Source organism: Trichoplusia ni, chromosome 18, assembly GCF_003590095.1.
Source record: "Trichoplusia ni isolate ovarian cell line Hi5 chromosome 18, tn1, whole genome shotgun sequence".
Classification (NCBI taxonomy): domain Eukaryota; kingdom Metazoa; phylum Arthropoda; class Insecta; order Lepidoptera; family Noctuidae; genus Trichoplusia; species Trichoplusia ni.
The window spans coordinates 3,718,990-3,742,028 of NC_039495.1; the positions used below are offsets into that span (position 1 = coordinate 3,718,990).

General features: G+C 35.8%; 1 protein-coding gene across 2 annotated transcripts in view; it reads left to right on the forward strand.

The window, feature by feature from the left end:
• Nucleotides 1–3,367, forward strand: part of LOC113502814 (potassium channel subfamily K member 15) — a 29,906-nt gene extending 26,539 nt beyond the window's left edge. For both annotated transcript variants that reach the window (XM_026884519.1, XM_026884521.1), the window contains exons 9-11: nt 499–588; nt 1,339–1,468; nt 3,232–3,367. In XM_026884519.1, the coding sequence (XP_026740320.1) occupies nt 499–588; nt 1,339–1,468; nt 3,232–3,300 (289 nt within the window). In that variant the 3' untranslated portion in view covers nt 3,301–3,367. The remainder of the gene's footprint in view (nt 1–498; nt 589–1,338; nt 1,469–3,231) is intronic.
• Nucleotides 3,368–23,039: the final 19,672 nt, after the last annotated feature.

Here is a 23,039-nt window from a genome sequence, read left to right on the forward strand (position 1 = left end):
TCCTGATGGATTGAGTAAAAATTTGGATGCTCAAAATAACGTGTTGCATCAACATGAAATAATTGGGAATATACTCATATGATATAATGAAATGCTATTTGTAAGAGTAACGGTACTAGCAAGGGGGGCTTCAGTCGATTAAAGTTAATTTTTCTGTAAAATGCTGGTGCAATCAAAAGCACAGTCAGTAGTTTCACAGAATGGGTGAATATTGGGCGGGCCGATTCCATTTGTTCATGTTTTTACAACGCTGATTTGAAAAAGCGCTTGCCAAGCTATTCTCTGAACATTCAGCGGTAAACGCTGTGTTGGCATTTCATAAATGTTTTGAGTTTCAACACGACGTGGGCCATGTCAGCTTTCGTACATGTTTAAAAATGCATATTGATATTATAAATAGCTTCACATACAACCTGTTTTAGATATAAGGACTTTTGTTACTGTTAATAGCGATCAGATGATTTCAGGCAAATATTTATTTTAGGTTTCGGTTTCCAGGTACATTATGTTTGGATCAATGATATTCGGCATGTGGGAGAAATGGGACCAGCTGGATGGATCTTACTTCTGTTTCATTTCTCTTAGCAGGTTAGTATCAACCTACTAAATATATCCAAAACGTTCAAGTTCTATTCAATATCAACTGTGTCAGACTTTAGAAAATAAATGTTTAGTACCCCTGTAGCAACCCTTGTCCGAACGGTTTAGATAAATTAACTCAACAACAATAATTTAAGGCTGGTACACGTCTGACAGATATTGGAGAGCACAAAATTAATTGGCAGCCGTTTAAAATTGCGCCGCGATTGGCGGATGATCCCCAGGCGAGCAAAAAGCTGAAAAATACCGTTTTTTGCCGTTCAATACATGCCGCTTTAACGTTCATTCTGAGGTATAGATTAACGTCATGTTTCATCATTTTAACATGTTGTTCTTGTTCATTTTGAAGTTTTTTTACTGAGTGTACCTGTCTAGGTACTGATCGTTACTTGTGTTTAAATATGGTTTAGGCCACAACGTAAATGATCACAGTCTGTGACTTTCACACGGACTTTCAAAGTTCGACTTTGAAACAATTTTTACAGCGATATTCCTTTGTACCGAAGTTTCTTAAACATTAAACCATGAACATGTGTTTGTGGTCGATTGCTTTAGCAAAAAATTTTTATCGGCTGATCAAAGTTCGGTCGAAAGGACCTCACTATTTTTCGGAACAGACAATAGCTTTTTAAAGAAAGTTGTTTCTTTCCATGGACTGCAGCTTCGCCGAACCATATGGTACCTTTTAAAAGTATCTTCGAAACATATTCGGTTAAAATGTGTGTATGTTTGTCACAGCATTGGTTTCGGCGACTTCGTCCCGGGCGAGCGCGTGTACACGGCGCGCATCGAGACGTCGTTCATCGTGTGCTCGCTCTACCTCATGCTGGGGATGGCACTCGTCGCCATGTGCTTCAACCTCATGCAGGTAACGCATACTACATTTACACAAGGTTATATTCTTAAAATAATATTGGTAACGGTTTGGAAGTATTGAGTTTGGAAACTACATGATGGTGATGCACTTTTTCTTCTCAAGTTTTAGCTTCGTCTTCAATTATACGAATTGCTCTTGTGCTTTTTGGCAGTGGCGTTAACTTTTTCGGGGCAGCCTTGATAACTAGACTACCTAGACGTAAAAAACTCTACCTCCTGGTTTTAGCCTTTATTTAGGATAACCTATTATATTAAAATTTATTGACTTACAAAAGTTCCAAGTACCTAACAGCCAGTGAAATTAATTTATTTAGTCGTAATATTTGAGTCTCAAAACTTTCCAAAACGCAGCTACAAAAAACTTTTTCGTTTAGATGTCTAGATTCCTTAACAAAGAGATACGTTGTAATGTTGTATCGCAGACAAATAAATCGCGGAGTTGGTTTTCAAATATTTTAAGATAAATTATCTGGATTGAACTTTTTGGTCCTGAGATCTTCGGTCCTTTGTGACAGAAATACATATTTTTTTGCACATACTTTATTTCTTTCTTTAACTCCGAAGCGATAGCTTTAAAAGTTATTTCTAAACTATTACTTTGCTTGATTTATTAGAAATTGCAATCATCTAAAAATGTCTTAAGTGCACAGAATGATATAGAACTCAATAAAATTACTAACAAATATATTATAACATGAAACCCAGTACAAAATTCAATGCATTATATAAAATACTTACTTAAAATTAATTCTAACAAAAATAATATCTTGAAACAATTTGTTGGGACATAGTACCTAACAACATGTTGCACCCTGTTACATGTTGTCACTATCTGCTCGCGTCGTGAGCGCGGGGCCGTCCTACAAACAACGACATAGCACGAGCTTGCAGCTTTGTCAGTTTTCATAAAACATTTTTGAAATTCTGCTTATTTCTTTACCATGCTGACAACCAGACAACTGTAGGAAAAAGAACTGTAGAACTGTGTCACACAGAGCATTGGTTCGTGAAAGTAAAAAAAAACCTCGCTGTAAAAGTACTCACTTGAATTTGGCAAGATTGGTGTCATGTGAAAATAACTAACATACAAGTTAATAGTTTTTTGCCCGAGCGTTCTAAGAGGAGAGTTGAGTTTAATTTTGTACGTTTTATTTTTATTCAATTCACGTATTAAGTTAGTTACGTAGGTGGTATTGTAGGTAGAACTGATATTCTCATTTTTAGATTATTTGAACGCTTCAATTGTAATATACACGATGATTTTTTATTCGTCTTACAAAAGAAGCCCAGTTCATGTATCCGACGTAAAATACCCCTTAGCCCCCCTAGGCGCGATTTTTTTTTTTATCATCAACTAAGATAATAAGTACGAAGAAAAATTAAACAAGAGAAATCTGAAAATACTCTTAAAAATGAAAAAAACGCCGCCGCCCGCGCCCCTCACCATTGTTACAAGGCTCGGACCGCGCTCGCAACAGAACTGTGTTTCTAAAAAACTACGAATTGCATCATAAAATTGAATAAAAATTGCATTTTAAATTTATTCTAATCTCAAAAATACCTATTTTTTATCATAAACGTGTTCTAGTCATTGGATACATGAACTGAGCTGCTTTTGTAAGACGACTAAAAATCACGGTGTGTATACGTTGCAAATATATTGGTAATGTAGTTTAAGTTTTTGTATTAAGTATTAAATAAATAAATATTAGTATTTTCTGTACGTACATACACATTGTATCGTATTGGTTCCAGGAGCAGGTGATGCACTACTTCGCGGGCCTGCAGCGCGCGGCGCGGCGCGTGGCGCGCTGCAGGCGGTGACGTCACACATAGCTTAGTATACGACTATATATACGTTTACCATTAATAAAGACTTATTTGCTACGTTCACCGTCATTTCATTTCTAAATTACCAGATTTGAATTTCGTAAATTAGGGTTCCGTATTCATCGGGCTTTAATTGTACCCTAATAAACCCTTAGTGGTCTCTCCATGTATCTGACATTTAAATATATATTTTTTTATCTTTTTTAATGTAAAGGTCAAATCTTATAATGAAATGGAGCGTATTCTGTAATTGAGTCCACGGTCTCTGGTACTTCGAGTACCTGAATACAATATTTTGCAAAATATTTTCATGAGCATTATTTTCATAAATATTTTTTGATGGAATGCTGGCTGTTTTATATACACAACCGGCATCCTATAACACAAGTATGTAAATTAAAATTTTAGGCAAGCAGAAAATATTTGTATATACATTTACACTGACTTACAATAACTACAATCTCCATTTAACCGCGAAACAAAAACCGTTTTTCTCATACATTGAGATTTGAAACACTCGAGCTAATCACTCTCAACTCGAAGGACCGTTAAGAATACCTCCTGCAATACAAAGGTGCACTTTCTCGACATTCTCCGTCCACCACTTACCGACATTAGGCGCTTAAAAATGCACTGAGTCCGTACTGTAGGCGTGTAGCCCTCGGTTTAGGATTCAGTCGGATGTAAAACCGCTTTCAATGCACGCCTTTGTGTTGCCTTTAAAACGTGTGGAAGTATGGCAGTCTGGATTTGTAAGTTGTAGTCTTTAAGTGCAGTTATTTCGCGTGGTAAAATTGAAGGTGTTTTCAATTTTGTACAAGCAAACGATGAGCGATTTATTGGTGAAATATTATGAGATACGCATTGTACCGGGCTAAAGAGTTTTATTAGTGTGATGTCACATCGCTCGACAACAACGCGCAATTGAGTTTAGATTTCGAAGTCTGAAATCTTATTCAAACTACAACTAGGCGTTGTTTAATACAGTGACTGAACTAAAACTACATTTAGATAACCTTTTAAAACAATGAAACCGAGTCACAGTCATTTCAACAATTTCTAATGGAACCTGTCGTCTTAAACTCGGCGGATTGTTGCTAAATACATACGAAGCTGTGTACGCGGGGCCCGACGGAACCACATTACATCCGCAAAGCTTTATGTAACTCGAGTTAACAACAGTTAGCGGAGAATGAGGGATTTTCGCGGTGCATGTCGTTTTAATACAAGTACCGAACCGTTACGTATAGTGCAAAGTTTATGTGCTACGCTTTTTGCAGGGGTGAGGTGCACTTGAATGCATTAGTTTATTTGTGGCTGTAGAATCAGCGGGAGAATCGGGAAACGTTTGGGAGAGCTAGCGCGTTAGGGTTCAATTTGTTGGTAGGTAGATACATACACGCAGAAGTCGTTAATTGAAAGCCTTCAATTAATGAATATATATTTTTTTGAATATCGGAATACACCTCTCGGTTTATCTGTATAAAAAAGCTTGTTGATTGTTTGTCTCTTTAAAATCCAAGTACTAGAATAGACAATTCAAATTAATTTTAGCAATATAGTGTTTTCAAGCGGAGCTATTAAGGCAACGTAAAATTTTATACGAAGTTAGGTTCATGTTATTTATCAATATTGTTATTTCGACACGTGACAATGAACCTACTTCGTTGAAAACCTAGATATTGTCTGTCTGCCCCACAGCCCCAGCCCTTACAAAAACTAAACTGCCAGTTCATTATTTATTCTGTATATCCTAAATTAAATTATTTTATAAGGTGTTACAAAGGTTCGAAAATACTTTATTATTCGTAAAAGACGGTTTGTTATGCAAATATTTTACGGAACATTTACAGTTTGTTTAGGGTTTAACAAGTCGTTCAAAAATCTTATCTTCCCCAAATACAAGACTTATTTTCGGGGAAATGAAAAAGTAAACCCTGTCGGAAAATTTTCAGTTCAAAAGTTTTGTTTGTTCAGTTAATGACGGTACTAGGAGCTTTAAAAGGAAGATTGTTGTTATTGTGGAAGCAAGATGCAGCTATTGGCACTGTAGAGTGCTATTTCCTTTCCACACTGGTAAAAGTCCAGCTTTAACATTTCTTGGTATTGGCAATGTTTTATGTTCTCCCAGTAAGCATTTTTGTTACATTTTATATCTTGCCGGACATTAAACTTTTATGCCTTCGTTCAAACTATAATCCCTCAGTTATATTACTTCATAACCTCCCTGTTTACTCTTCATAAAGTTAAAACAAGGTTCAACAATTTTGTTAACGTTTGTGCAAAAATGTGTTAATCTGTTTTTTGTTATGTTGTAAATAGAGTAAAGTGATTGCTTTTCAAATATCATAACGTATTGTTGTACATGTGGATTGATGGAAATCCTTTTGAAAGGTTCCTGATTGGATTGGGTTTATCACTGTTATGATTGTTGACTTATAAATATGTACATAACTTAGTTTATTGTGTTTTTTTGGTAATATTAACAAATAATAGACTATAGAACTTTTAGTAGTAGCTCTTTATTGTCATCGAGCATGTAATCAGTTTGGAAAAGTTAATGTGTGTAAGTTGGACTGGAGGTGGAAGGTGCTGTTTTTGGAGAGCCAGGGTGCGTTGAAACTTGGGGTGGCCTTCGGACAACAGTGGAACGCGATAAACTAAGTGTATTGAATCGAAACCCAAATTAATTCCTTCATATGAGGTCACTAAGTAGTACTTTTTGAATGTTAAGTTATCGTCATCGCTTTTGCTGTGAGTAAAGAAACGGCGACGGTCCATGTTAGACCCACCACAGTCACTGTTGAGAACTGTGCTCTTGAAGTTGTACACGAATACATTTATCTAGGACAGGCAGTCCAGTTAGGTAAGTACAACTTCGAGAGAGAGGTCAGTAGACGGATCCAACTCGGCTGGGCAGCGTTTGGTAAATTGCACAACGTTTTCTCGTCCAAAATATCTCAGTGCCTTAAAACAAAGGTGTACAACCAGTGTGTGTTACCAGTGATGACTTACGGCTCTGAGACGTGGTGCTACACGAAGGGACTTTTCCACAGGCTCAAAGTCGCTCAGCGAGCTATGGAGAGGGCTATGCTCGGCATTTCTCTGCGGGATCGAATCAGAAATGAGGAGATCCGTAGACGAACGAAAGTCGCCGATATAGCCCGTAGGATTAGCAAGCTGAAGTGGCAATGGGCGGGCCACATAGCGCGAAGATCGGACGGCCGATGGGGCAGAAAAGTTCTGGAGTGGAGACCAAGTACCACCAAGCGCAGCGTGGGACGGCCACCTGCCAGATGGACCGACGACCTGGTTAAAACCGCTGGGTTCCGTTGGATGCAGGTGGCAACGAACCGGTCGCGCTGGAGAAATTATGGAGAGGCCTACGTCCAGCAGTGGACTGCTATGGGCTGAGCTGATGATGATGAAAGAAACGGCGAAACGAGCAGAAATGATTGTAAGTACGTAAGTTATCTATCGTGCTGTTATCGACTGGTAAAACAGTGGTTGTATACGTGTGGTTATTATTTATGTCTTTGTTTAAAGTTAATCGCCATTTCTCTAGCTGCACGACAAGAGGGTACGCTATAAACTTCGGCGCTCAGTAGAATTGCTCGCACAAATTAAAGAGGTTAGTTGAGGAACTTGGCGATTACTCTGCCGTACTCCCATACGTTTTAGTCGGTTAAAAACTTTCACCATTATGAGAATAGCTGGCTATTTATTTTATTCAGGTTTTCTACAAGAATACTTTTTTATGAGTTGGACTAAGTTTTTAAAGACCATCAGAGTGGTATAAAAGTTTTAGTTTGTCCGCTTGGTACTGCTCCGGGCGGGTTCTGTGGATGATGGGTTAAATGCCCTGAGGCTTTCGTAAGGCTGTAGCCACTTACTGGGTTGAACGCGTCGAGAGTAACTAAACGCCGACACTTAGAATCGATGTTTAGGTACACGTATTAGTTATTACACAGTTCTATGCAGAACGATTATCAATGTGCATCGGAGGCTTAACGCCTTTAATACTGGAGTAAAATATGAATTTATTGTTCACAACGAAACCTTAAAAATTTTAGTTGCTTCATTTCCTCATCTGTTGATCAAATTAAACCAACTGGACATGTTTATAAGGGATAGAGCCATTACTTAAACTAAAAATATATTACAAATCCAACAACCTTTAACCAATACCTTCCTCCCTCCACCCAAAGTATAATTCCAACAAATGACTCTTTTTATCTCTATCCATCACTGTTATGAGGTCATAAGTTTAGAACTAAGAACATACTTAAGTTAGTTCGTATAAAAATTACTCCGAAGAGTTCAAGTGGTAGTCCGCGGCTTGGAGCCATGCCAACGGGTAAAAGGGTAAACGATAAATTATTAATTTCTGTAAGTAGCTCTGTTTAAACCTTCACTTCAATTTTTAAAACCAGGTGGGAAAAACCAGATATGATTTGTTAACCAGCCTTATTACACTGTGCCTTATTAGAAGTACCCACTTACATGAGTTTTTTAGTTTGGACAGTTAGTAAGCTCCATGCAGAATATGGCTTCGCAGTGAGAGAAGCGGACTCTCTAAAAACAGATTTGGGCAAACCGAAAAAAGCGATTTTGACACGCACAATATTGAATTGTTGCTTGCATTTCTGATTTTGTACAAATTACTATACTAGAACTGAAGAAACTGGCATGCAAAATTAAAATCGTGGTGACCGAGCTATTGTAAGAAAGTAATTTAAAAAGCCTTTTCTACTCTGTATAAAACCTCGTAGACACTTGCTAAATCACAGAATTTTACTCCTTTTTTAGCGAGGTTCATCCGGAAACCTGTTCGTAATCTACTGCAGTGCCCAGCAAAAAACCATAGCTGAGAAAATGTAGATTAAAATAGGAATAAGAGTCCTGTGGTAGTTTAAGCCAGTAAACCCACCAGCTCTACGGATACCGATCCATCAAGCTTTACCCAAACTAAAAAAGATAATCACGAGCGGGAACTGCTTTGAGAGCGAATATTTCAGTTTACAATAAATCTCAGCAACGGTTATTGTGAAGGTAAGGTAGGACGGGTATTGTGCGACGCCTGACAACCTTTTAGTGAGTCGGTTCGGTAATATACGGTACTTTTGGTACCAGCCCACTTATTCGCGGTGTTGGTGCCGTGAATGGAACCGTACTGATGTTTATTGTTGTTCGCCTCAATAGCCATCGTGATAAATGACTTTGTTCTTAGCTTTGGCGCAAACAAATTTGAAAGTTTTTGAAAATATGTAGGCACCTTTTGTTTATTTGTTTGATATGGTTCGTCAAAGTGTATTTAAAACCTCAATGATAATCAAGAAAAAATGACATTATATTTTCTCCAACAAGCCTTGGGGGGACATAACGGCTTGAGTACTTCAGCCGTTATGTCCCTACGACCATATTAATAGAAATGCTGTAAGAAAAAGAAAAATAAAAGAAACATCTTACAAAAAGTCATTTAAAAAATTAAGATCCATCCCTGAATTTATTCATATCTCCAAGAGTCGTACATTTTTCAACGACAGAGATACACATATCTTTCTTTATTGTTAAAAATGTACCCTCTTTTACGACCACAATCGGGTAAATGGCGCATAACGGAGCGGACACGGCCATATAAAATGTATCATTCATACGGACAGCTTGGCTTTTATAACTCGACAAACATTGGCTTACATGCTAATGAGCAGCATGCATTGCTGGGTTTGTGTTGAGAAGTTGAAATTGAGTCTTAGTGGAGCGGCAATGGAAGGTAAAAGGAGCGTGTTTTTTGTTGGCCAAATGTGTGGGAGGCGTCTTAAATAACGTGAAAATTAGGGTCGGGCCACACCTCGCCGCGCCGGCGTTCGGGCCATCGACATATATTTTCTTCATTTCCATATCGCAGTAGAATGGGTCTTGGAAGGGTTTTTGTGTAGTGTACAGTGTCAACTTGTCATCCTATTTGGAATGTTTGTGAAATGTCACTTTTGATCAAGTTCAGGGAACGAGGGAGTAGGGTTTTCTATTTTTTTGGGTTTGTTATGAAAGTGTTACTTTATTTTCTCGTTTTCGTAGTTATTTACGCTTTGGAAATATAAGTGACAGTAAATAGATTTGGAAATAGGTACGCTAAGTGAAAACTTTCGTAAACTAATTTGTACAAAATATTAGGTTTCTATAAGTTCTTTTTCTAAGTTGTATTTCAACACACAATCGATAGCATTCCAATTATCTTCATTTTTTAAGATTGGCTTCAAATAAAAACTCGATTCAAATGAAAGTAATTTAATTAGATCGAGGGAACATGTTTCCAACTCAAACGTTGGACTTTCCTCATTTTTACAAAGTAGCGTTGCGTTCTCCGATGTATGTTTTCGATCTATTGTTCGTAGTTTGCATACTCTTTTGTATCTAGTGCTTACTACATTAAGCTTTGTTTCAACTATACTTTGGTATTAAATACGTTACATATTGCCAGAAATTACGTACACAAGGATTTTTATGTGATGTTTTCACCAGCTTTAAGCTGCAGCAAAGTTTCTGCATGGGAAAACTTTTGAGACGTATGCGTTAGGCAGAGCCAGTAGAGTGTGGTGAAATTTTCTTTACTTTTGCCCTCTACACCTACACATTCTAAATAAAAATATAAAACCTTTTTATTTTGCGCCAGCTGAGCGAAACCAAACAAGACAACAAACGCTGTAAGCACAAACAGAGCACACACGTAAACAACAAAAAACAGACCTCTAAATACGAAAAAACCCTTTTTATCGCAATAAATAACAATCTCAAAGAGTTAGCTAAACAATATTAAGTCTCAGAGTTGACGCGTCAGCATTCCCAGTTGTCGCCATGTTGGTATTGTAAAAAACTTTGTTCGCATCGCAATATATTTGCCATCGACATGCGATCCGCTCGCTTCCTATTGGCTGTCGAATTTATGCCTTCCGTCTGACAATGGCGCGAGGCCATGCAAGTAGCGGTTGTTACTTAGAAAATGGTGCACATATTATTAGCTGCTATATAACTATCTGTTAAGAGAAATGACATGTCACTCGTACCCCTTCGTTTTAAGGTAATGTTATATATTTACACACGATGTAACTCAAAATTACTGAAGATGTTTACTGAAGTCCACGTATGAGGTTTATGCTTCAAGGCTCTGGGTCACCTAAGTTCCAATTGACTGAAATCTATCCATACCATTTTGTAAATTAGACTCATATTTATAATCGTCGAATGTGTATTTAATAGAGTATTTAAGTTTAGGCAATGAAGAGGATATTGTTTTTGTTTCATATTTTATTGTACGCACATAGTTTCATGCATCTTAGTGGCCCGCCTCCGTGACAAGCTGTGGAAGCACTTTGTCATATTTTATCCACATAAAAATGTTTTGCTTAAATAAGAGATCATAATCAGTGAGTGTAGCTTCTGCTTATTTAGAGTATCGCCAAACAGTAAAATGAATCTTTGTAGTTGAGTTATCATAAATTTTTCTGATGGAAAAACGATACCCACTTTTGAATTTGAATTTTTCACAAAAATTCAAGTTACACTTACACAGAGCAAGCCTTCATGGATCGCACAAAAACTTGTGCGGCGCGAGGATTAAACCCGCGTCACGAGACGCACAGTGAGTTTGGCGTAGGAACCTACATATATCTAGTAATAGGCTATCCATGCATACGGCGCCATAAACTCTCAGCCGTGCTAGCTTTATTACGAGGTTTTCGCCGTTTTTCCAGATGCTATTTTTTATAATGTACTGGAACTCGAAAACACATTTTTATTCACCTTGTACTTTGGAGAGCATCGATCATACCATTTCGAAATAAATTAGTGTCAATCCTAAATTGGCACGACTCTAAAAATATAGCTGACAGTTTAATAAAAACAATGAGCATGTGTTTAAAACTATATTTGTAAATTATAACATAAATGTACTGAAATATCAAAGCTCTTTATAAAGTTCTACGCAAATGTAAAACACAATGCTTAATACTGGATTGGACTTTGATGTTACTATGAATGTTATTTTGCGTTGTGTTTTTCAGCTTTGTAAATGTTACACTTTGTACTTTACTCCAAAAACTATGCACACAAAGAAATATTCAAATACAAAATAAATATTTTACAAATGATTTCATAATTGAGAAAAGTGAAATAATTCTCTTTTGTTGAAACCCAGCGTGACATGTCTACCGATGTTAAAGTAATGTAACTTTATTTCACGGTATTTCATTTTAAATAAACCTGAATTTATTGCATTAGGGTTGTCCGATATGGTTTTTATATAAAATTGCGGTCATCGGTAGCGTGGACGCTAAAAGCGTGTCATATTAAATTATATGATAGTAATTCTTTAAAATACAGATGCGTTTTTTATTTTTTATTTGAATCAGACTTTAATGACATTATTTACATTTAAAAAGATTACAAATTGGTTTATACCTTATATTTAATACTCATTTTGTTTTGTTACATAATCCACTTTCATTACTCTAGAAAAAGGCAGACCTCATTTTGGACAACCTTATACGAATGTACCAAGAATATATTTTAATAAAAGAACTCAAATAAACGCTACACATTAGAATCACAGCGTTTTGGGCGCGAATGTACTCATTATGACGCCCTTGTGTGGCGCGTTTCATTTCGTGCGCGACATTACATACTCTCTGTCTTATTTATAAAGCGATTTTGTTGCTCACTGTACACATTGAGCGTTTGTTTTCTTTTTTGTATAATTGTAAATGATTGTTAAATCCTTTGTAAAGCTGCTATAATAAATTTGATTTATATTGTTTTGGTTTGAAATCGGTTTTACAGTGCTATTAATTAAATCACAGTCAGCAAGGCAGACCTAAACAAAAAAAGCAAAGAAGATTTTGTTCTTATCGAACTGGTCACTTGCAGCTCACGAGAGAGACAAGTGGAAGAAGAGTAAGGAGGCCTTACCCCAGTAGTGGGACATTGCGGGCTAGTCTTAATAATTATTATACAATGATGTGTTATTTATTATGCATTTATATACAAAAAGATAAGTTTCAAATTACATATTTATGGTAGAAACCAACACCATAAAATCTCAATAAAATATCCCAGGAATTAGACTTCTTTCAAATTAATTTCTTTGTATAAGCTGTCCCACGATAACTCCCCAATATATCTCGATCGCGTTCGCAGCTCTATAATAAATGTCTTTAAATTCGATTACACGAGATATATTCAATTCCCGATCGGAACAATTGAATTGATAATGATAATCTATAGTAGACCGTGTTACTTAATACTTATGGGTGATAGATTCACCTTAATTTAATTGTGTTTTTACACGAAAGGCGTTACGTGGAGAAACTCATTAGGTAACAACCTCCTTGGTGAGCGTTTTAGTATGAAGTACTATGAATGTATGTGTTTATTTCTTTATCATGTCCTTAGGTAGAGCCCAATAGACTGAATACTGTTAGACAGTCTTTAATATTTGACATGTCATTGATTCTGACAGAATCGTTGCAGTTATATAACTACAAGTGTTTTAAAAATGGCGCCTATTGATGAAGAGTGTGGGGCGGGGTTGGGTTATGTAAGTTAATTTGGGTATCCAAATAAAACTTTTTGTGTATAACATTTTATAAAAATTTGATTGTCATGTTTTGTAGTCGGATTTTTCGTTACGTATATTTGATGATAAACTATTGTTAAATAACGATAATGTGTTTGGCATGTGTCTGATGAATGGATATAAGAGATATCTATTTTGAAATGTAGCTTCTTGTAAGGATCATATTACGTGGGAGATAGTTATCAATATTAACAATAACAGTAATACCTCCTACCATACAGAGAAGCTTTGAGTATTAATCATCACGCTAGAACACTGTTGACTGGCAATACGGATTTCAGTTATTGGATAATGCAATTGTTCCTCTGTCACCTTTTTAGTATAGTCTCAAAATTACGTAAAACGATTCATTTAACAATTGGTCCAGTGGTATTGAAAAATCATATTACTTCAGAATCCGTTATTTTTACTTAGGAAAGTTGAATAAAATATGATTTGTTTGTATGCCCGTTTCCAATAAATATCCTGATCCCTCAATATTGTAGAGCGAAGTTGCTTATTTCACAGAAACAGTATTTGCATCAAACAAATAACTTGGAGCCCTACTTTATGACGACTTCGTATTGACTGTCCTTGCTGCCAGGCATCGCTTTGAACCTTACTCACTTAGATTTTTTATTATTAATCGACTATCCGCTAGGTAGGTACAACTAGCGTACTTCTAGTCTAATGGAGTTTAAGAACGGGCAATGCAAATATAGACAATGGATATCAAAATGATAATCGGAATGAACGATTTAGTTATAGAGAAAACATTTGACAAAAAGATATGATGACTGGGTATTAAAAGAAAATTATATGTAGTCAGTCTATTAGATAATTTAACATTAAACAAGAAAAATATGAAACTCACGACACTGAGTGCTCCGTATATTTTTTAAAAGAAATTAATTACTTTCGATTGTTTGTTCTTTATTGTTAAAGCGACAACAAAAATACTACATCTGTGAAAATTTTAACTCCATGGCTTTTACGGGTCATGAGGTCCATCCTTTTAACAGACGAGCGAAGAGAGGACATACAGCAAAGTCTAAAGTTAATACGATTCCCTTAACTAGTAATTATTGTCTGTACAATGTCTTCTATCCGTTGCAAACAATTCGATTTTACAAGGTCCCTTATACCGTAACGGGTTAATATAACAAAGTCTTGTAAATTAGATTGTATAGCTAAAGCCGGTCGATCTCATACTTTCTGAGACTAGAAGTTGTGGAGTCTGGAGGGCAGACTAAGTGCTTAGTTGGCGGGGCTTAGTTGGGAACTTGTAATTAACAAGATGATACCCGATACTAGCTGTAGGAAGGCCAGGGATGAGGCCCGCGCTTCAACCGGAGCGACGATATACTGAACAATGGGTAAATGTGTCTTCAAGGGACACACTGAGGTCAAGTGTCCCGGTAGTATTCGTTGGTTTGGCGGGTTTTTCTTATATTGACAAAAAGTAAATGAAAGCATGTCAAGATTTTGAATCTGGTATATTTTTTATGGATAAAATGGTGTTTTACAATCTTTATTCAAAATTATGAGATCGAGAGGCTTTAATACGGTCAATTTTATACATTCACAGGTTGCTCTAGATATTTCTATTGTATTGATAAAGAAGACGTCGCTCCGTTCAAAGTAATTTCTTAAACTGGGGTTCGTTTACTTGAGTATCATCCACAGCATAACTTGTATATGGAATTACAATGACTGCTGTGATGAAAACGTCCCATTTCGTGTCCCGTCAAATCTCATATGCATCCGCGTCGACGCGCGGCGTGACGACTGATTGACAGGAGGATTAATAACAGAACAACATCTGTGTCGCGACAGTACACGCGTAAGCCAAGTCAACATGAACTATAGGCGATGGATATACAAAAGAGTATCTTACTTATACCCATATTCATAAACGTACAAAAGCTTTTGCTCTGACTTTGTTGGCGTGGATGTCGTTTGCATCCATATTGGTATGATGCTTTATTGGTTCGTACATATAAAGCTAGTTTTAAACTGTGTCACAACACCAACTATTTTATTCAAAATGATTCGCATTTATAACTAGTCTCCCCTGCTCTACAATCGCACGCCGCGGCCAACTGGCCGTCCTCACACATCCGCACAAAGCGTCCTCATTCCCGCTTTGTCAACTATAATTCTCGCTTCAAACTCCGATTTAGCAAAATTCACCGCAACTCACCGTCCACGCTCCGTCAGGTGCGAATTGTAATTCAGTCTATTCACATCCGTAACATCCGTAACAAACAATTCCGGAAGTGATTATCGCGCTCCCTCAAACACGGATGTGTTCCAACTTATTTATCGAGTTGATACTGTGTACGGAACACTCGCATTCGCAAATATGGCGTCAATTGACAGGATTAATTAAGTAGGTTTAATGATGACTGCGGCGTGCGGTGTCGGCTTCACGTGCGGGTTCCGTATCATTGTCAGTACGTGTGATCTCTGTGATCTAAGCCTCGTGTTCACTTGTTCACATTCCTGTTAATGTAATTGGCCTGTTCACACCCGAACCTACTTAATGTTCAGTTGAATTTGAGTTGACTAGTAATGACGTACTTTAAGCTATGCGATCATGTAACTTAGTCACTAAACAAGCTCTTAAGATGCACATGAGTGAATGTTTGTAATTATTTCAACGACAAATACGCAAACATAATGTTTGTTAATCTTCGAATTAAGAGTTACATGTTATTTGCACAGTAAATAATAAAGTAAAAAGCACCTAATAAGTATTAATTACCTTTAATGTTTAAGAAAACTCCAACAACTTGTAATAAGTTATCGTAATTAGCTAGAATACGAAGCTATAAATATCTCCTCAGCTTGAAGTACAACCACACCGTAACTGAACAGGTAACATGATATGTATCGAATCTCCCGTCATGTATTGAACACCGAGAAAAGTTGATTTGTTATTAAATAACAATGTCTAACGAAATGGTAGGAAATTTGAAACCCAGATCTTGTTTATATACACTGATATTTGTTTTAGGATTGAGTTTTAATTAGCTACCTACATGTTTTTCGAATTTATAGATTAAAAATAATCGGGAGATTCCATTAAGACCAAAATAGTTTTCTTTTAAAAGTAACTGGGGTCTTTCTTGTAATTATGAGACTCTTTGTGTGACAATTAGCTAAACAAAACAGCTGGAATTAAAAATAAAAATAACTCATTAGGTAGCAAGCACCATTCAGTCTGTAATATAATATTTTGTTTTACAAACTTATGCTCGCATAAATATTTTAAGCATATTCTTATTTCGTCAGCTCCATAGGACGGATACTCCGGGTAAACTCGCTTTAGCGTTAAAATAAAATGGTAAACAAAGTCCTTTGAGTGAACAATTTACGAAAACAAACATGTTTGTTAGACTAGATTAGATAACGTACTAACACAAAGCTTCATTATAAAGAACACTTTATTTTTTGTACTTCATTTTTAAAACAAGTCTTACCAAATTATTTTTTGTCAATTATAATTTCAATTAGTCTCCCGTCGTACACATGATGTTTAACAACCTCAAACATTATTAATAGTAGAACAACCTTGTCGCGGCGTCTTGTTAAATTTAGGAACGTCATTACAAGCTCACTTTGTGGTCTCGAAGGACGCGAACTTTCTAGACGGACAGACTAATAAAAAAAACTTCAACTTATAATGTGGTTTAATTTGTTTTTATGGACCAAGTAGTAAAGTACTCCAGTAATGGGTATATACTTGTTAGAGGTTAATAATGGAACATATACAGGCAAAATAGGAGGCAGGGGTTGAAAACCGGTATGACAATTTTCGGTTTTGTCGATGTTATAATATTAGTAAAAGAAAAATAGTTCGAAGTGAAAAAAGCCCCGAGGAACAATTTTACAAAACAGCAGAATCGACTCTATTGGTGCTACATTGGATCGCTTACGGTTATTATCAATAAGGCCCATGGGTGTGTTCCATAGTTAAAGAAACTTCCCCGGAAGCTATTGCAGACATCTCTGGTACCTTGTGATAGATCGTTCTAACCTAAAAATTAAAACATGAGACTCTTCTCCATAGATGCCCTTTTTATCAAGTTTAGACATCACATTTTAAACTATTAATTTGTTTTTACAAATGTATTAAACAGCGAGTATACTACATTGTAAATTTAAACTACTTTGAAAGCGAATGAATCTGTCCCACGGTTAATGTATCAATTGAGTACATTGTACAATTGATTGGAGGCCGACACTGTTTGCTATAGTTCCAGTGTACACAAAACACATAAATTAACTCCCGCATGCATATGTATGAGCTTTTTCGGTTGGCAGCCAGAATGGCTAATTGCACGGACAATGGTCACTCCGTGTTTAGAAATTATTAGGGTTATGATACAAGGGACGGCGAGGAATAAACATTAATATACGACATTAAATAAATCTTGCAACCTTCATTTTGATCGAAATGTATGTTTGTGGTAGCCATGGACAGTGTTGTAAATTTTAATGACATATTTGTAATATGTTTTGACCTCAAACAGTTATGTTTACCTAGTACAGTTCCTTCATATCGTTATCTATTTTTAACTGGCAGACATCTTCTGATGGTAAGTTCGTTTCATTATTCCATCTCTACAGACAAAGCACATAGAAAGCGGACGTGTAGAAATATCTGGGATCAGTCCAATTACATCACTGAGTTTAACAAAAGTTTAATTGCTTATTACCAACTTTAAAATTATAATTTTGGGTGGATTTTTATAAAACCTCTCGGCAATACATTTTATTGAGTACCAAAAGTACTCATCAGATTAACCCAATTCAATTCATTCAATTAACATAATTAAGCTCAATTTGAGTCAATAATTTTATTACCCACAAAAATGTAGGTACGAAGAATGTAATGGAAAGAAAATAGGAACATGAAACGCCTTCAAGCGATTCCGAGCACAAATTAATATCCAAGGGACCCGAATCATCGCTGCCTGGAAATGAAATCATTTTGCTTTTATTTTATTCGAATTTTACTTTCCATGATCGTTAAGAAAAATAAATTGGTTTGTTTTAAAAGGATGAAACTCTTAAATGAGTTTTATTTTAGTACCTATATTTTCTAAATTAAGTTAACTACCTGTCCAATACGGTATTGAATTTAATTTCATTGATAGGTCCTTATAGGCATAACATTTGATACTTATTTATTTATAGCTTTTCTTACGTTTTACTTTACTTTACGTAATTTACTCGCTGAAATGTTACATTATATAAAGGTTTGACCAAACATGAGGTTTATAAAATAAATCCCGTATGAGTGAATTTTAAAAGGGTTCGGAAAATTGTTTTTCATTCTTTATGTGTACGTGTTGAAAGTATTTACTGGAATAAACCTTGGGCACCGACGGCAATAGCCTCCGACCGGCCATATATAAAAGTATCAAGCGGCGCGATTACCCGACCACTTGAGGTGAGCGGGCGAACTCACATGGAGCACAAAAACTGACTGTGCTTGAATTGGAGATGGTAATAATTATATAGCTGTAATATATGAGTAAGAGAGAGTAGAGTAAACAATGTGTTTTTAAGTGTTAATAAAGGTACGTTTGTTAAGTATGTAAACAACATGGCATTATCCGGATTAAAGCTCATGTCAAAAGAAGATGCCTGTAGTAGGCGAGTAGAGTCCGAGAGACGATTGCTATTAAATGAATCTGGCGTGTGCCGATGCATGAATTTCTCGTATTTAAGCATGTGTCGATTTGTGGATAAGTAGTATTATTGAGTGCATCGATTTGTAAACACCAGGTGTAGGATCGATCCTAACGCAAGTAAGGAGGCAAGTACCTAGTAAATGCGGCTTTTTCAAAGTCTTTTGTAGTTTGTAATAATTCGAATAAATTCCTGACAAACTTCCAGCAGTAGGATATATGACTACTATTATCAATTATAATTTCTGCGAGTATTCAATAAAACACGAACACACAACGACAATATTTTATTTTAAACTAATACGTATCTTTTGTTACTTTACTCCAGCATTAGTAGTTAGTACGTATATTACTTTATTCTTGCATCAGTCGATAGTAAAAGTTTCTATCCAACATAAATATTACAATATTATCTATTACAAAATGTTTGATCATACAGTACAGGGGACCGGGAAGCTCAATAACCGCAACTGCTTTGTATAATCCGTATCGAGTGTATCGTAACATAATACTTGCCGGTACTAAGAACTACTAGTTAACGAGAACTTGGCCTGTACTATGACACCATAAACCTAGACTGTTATCGTTGTGAAAAGAAGACGCAACTACGTGCAGTGTATTGCGATGTCTCGCTTTTAATAAGGGAAAAAAAACACTTTATTATAATTCTTTTCTAGGGTTATATGATTTATCAGGATTAACGGATATTGATCATAAAACATTCCATTCTACCTAAGTACCTATTCACTTATACATCTGTTCCTTCTTCTTAAAATATGATATTGGTTAGGTTAGGGAGCAAGATATGATATTGGTTAACCGTAAGAAAAAAAAACAGGTTTACACTATCTTCTTCTGAACGTCTCCCGCACTTAGCAATTTAATCATTGCATCGCGAAGGGTTTTAAAAACATTTAAGTGAAATATACAAATACACCCAGACTCAGAGCTAGCGCTTGAGGAATACATAGACCTTGCCTCCTACGCGGGGATGAAAGCCGCGCGGCCGCGCTTTGAATTTCTTCCAAACTTCAACAAAAAATAAATATAATTGGCATATCCTAATATTCGTAGCTCTGTGGTCCTCGACACTGATCGATGTTACACCACAATCTCTCCGCTGATGGATAGCGCCCGAATTCACTGGCTACGAGACTACGTTGCGCTACGACGTAGCACCGTAGAAGCTACGCGGCTACGAGCCTGCTCGCCGGAAGCTGGTGGAATTGAAATGATTTAGTTAGTGCACTTGTAGTGGGAGCTGGAGATTGGAGCTGAATTTTAGAAATAGAAATTATTTTAGATTCGTTTGTGTTAAAATTTTATAATCAGAGTTAATTAATGAAAATAATTTGCGTCAAAATAGTTTATCCATATTCCTGTTACTGTACTCTACTGACTTGGGAACTACTTTATATTTATTACTAAAATTGCTCCAAAATGAGCATAGAAGTAAAAAATACAAAATAAGAAAACTAATTAATACTTGTTAAAAAGTACTCAAGAATGACAAAAAAAAAGCTATAAATCCAATACAAAGAATCTCAACTGTTACATTAAGTATCATCACCTTGGTTGATGAGGAAAGTGGCCATCTAAAAAGAGCTGTTTTCCCAAAACTATTTTCCTGTTCCCGCCTATTGGTACAATAACCACGTTCCCTCTTTATTGACTCGTGTCGGGTATCATAACAAAGTTGACAGCTAACTGCTAACTGCTCGGTTTGTGATAGAACCCCCTTCAGATAAGTTTTATTGACCTCGAAGATAAGTTTTATATCGCTGACTTAGCGAATGAAGGATGTACAGTCGGTTACAATGAGAAGTGTTAGTAAACAACAATAAATTTGTATTTATAATTTATAAGTTATAAGTAAATTTAGTCTTAATACCTACTTGTTGTAGCATATTTCCTTTTTTAGAATATGCTCTCCCTTACTCCATGTCTCATACATCATTCAGAAAGTCTTCGATACTTAACCTATTGGTTAACTGCCTCTGAACCTTATGTGTTGAAAATGCGTTTTTTTTCCTTTAACCACCACCCATCAATTAATATCTCAAATAATCTTCTAATATATAAAATTCCCGTGTCGCGATGTTAGTTACCGTACTCCTCCGATTTTTACCAATTTTTTTATGCGTATTCAGTAGGTCTGAGAATCGACTAACATCTATTTTTCATACCCCTAAGGGTTGCTCACAAAAAAAAAAATTTTGGACGAAATTGTTTGTTTTTATTTTTTTTATAATGTGGCATTAAAAATACATACAACTAGAAAAAAAAAATATTCGGCAAAACAACGTTTGCTGGGTCAGCTAGTATAATTATAAAATTACAAAAATATTTTTTTTGTTCGATATTGCAAAGTGACTTAAGTTGAATATTTGAGTACTTTGCAGAGGACTGTACTATTCACAGGTATATTTCAAGTTGATTTACTCCAGCGGTGTTGCTTTACGACTAGTACTTAAAGTACCAGAATATTCAACATTATGCTAACATCGCTCTTAGTACCAGACATAAATAAATAACTTGTATAAAGCAAGCCTTCATTTTTAGGAAAACACTCTGCCAAACAACGAGCTAATAATACTGGCATCTAAATATACTATTGCTAGGCGCAATACTTATTATCTCTAAAAAAAAACATTATTCAGAAAAAGTTGTAACAAAAACAATTTAAGTATTTAAAGACACGGTAAATAAAAATGAAATCTAAAACCAAAAATAACCAAAAGAGTGAGTACTCTTTTAAGAGGGAAAATCACAAAATATTACTTTCGCGAAACCGCGTTTGAGCTGACAATAGAACGCCGTCAGCTCTCATATTTCGCTTCATTTCAATTCTCAATAATCTCGGTTTTATTTCGTTCCCGAATTCCCGAGTCCCGAGTCAATACGGGAGCGAGTCAATACGACTCGTGCATTTGACTTGCATCTGTTGACGTATGCAATCCTTCCGAGCGGTTAAGGACTGCCTACACTTCGGATATATGCTTAAGCATCACTTGACTTAAAGGGAGCAAGATTTAGGAAATGTGTTTTTATGGCCGACTTATTTTTCTCGAACTCTAAGTATGTAGATTAAATTTTATGTTAAACTTTTTAAATGAACGTTCGTAAGGTAACTTCGTCCAAAAATCGTCTACTCGGTGACTTTGGTTCGAATTAGCTCAACTTGTTTTAGACCCAACAAGAGACTTTCTCTATGAATTCATGCGGTGTCGCCATCATTATCTCGTCGACTAAAAATACAATCATTAACATATAAAACCGACCACATGAATACAAAATTAGGTAGTAATTAATATATTCTATCAATTAACATCAGAAACGAGTGTAAACTATTTTGTTTAACTATTACAATGATATTGAAACCAAATGTTTATGGTTTTACGGATTATTTAATTAGGGGTCACTAAACGCGCGACTGATGCAAACAAGCGTAAAGTAAGGGAGGTCATGCATACACAGTTTCGTATCTGAAAGCCTATAAACACCATTTTAAGTAACACTTTCGTAGTTATGGTAGACTCTACAGTGAGTTTTGTCATACTGCATTAATATTAGTTTAAGACGAAGTCTGAATGCGGATAACTAATTATATTTTGTTGGATTCGTTACGGATATTAAGCCTATTTTGATTAACAGACATATTTTATGCAGATGGCCTTAGTGTAGGATTGGAATTATTGACGCGACTATATTTTTAGTCATATGTTTCGGATACTCAATACTCAATAAATATTTTATTGCACTCCATATGTTATACAGGTGTTACATAATATAAGTATAGTACACTATGGACCCTGTAGGGTACGGCAATGTAGAAGAGAGGAGGATGCTAACTTTATTTAGATTATGTATCACAGATAATTGTTATATGGACTGAAAAAAAAATGTAAACGGAAATAAAAATTTATTTATTAGTTGTCAAGGTAGGTACATGCTGATCTTAAATTTGATACAAAGTCCAACAAAACTACTCTCCTTGTAAAGTTGTATACGTCCCTAATGTCACTTGTGATAAATAAAACACTAGGATCCAGAGAAGACAAATTTAATGAAACGTAGCCGCGGTGTCATTCTTTGCTCGAAAATCTTAACACCGCGATACAGAAAGGTGACGTCACAGTCATAACGCCATCTTTTGAATAATGATCAAACTACAACAACATAAGTTATGTATAAACTGTCATAAAAACATGTATTAAAATATTGTAAAGAAAATGTAACACTAAACCATTCATAAAACTTGTACATGCCACCCACCAAGGACATAATAGCGTTATGTCCTTTCACAAATTGCATAGATACCACCCACCATGAGGCCAGGGGCAAATCTAAATAATAACTAAACATCTTAAATTCTTAAATTATCGTGACATGAAACTTAACTAACATGAAATGAAATCACA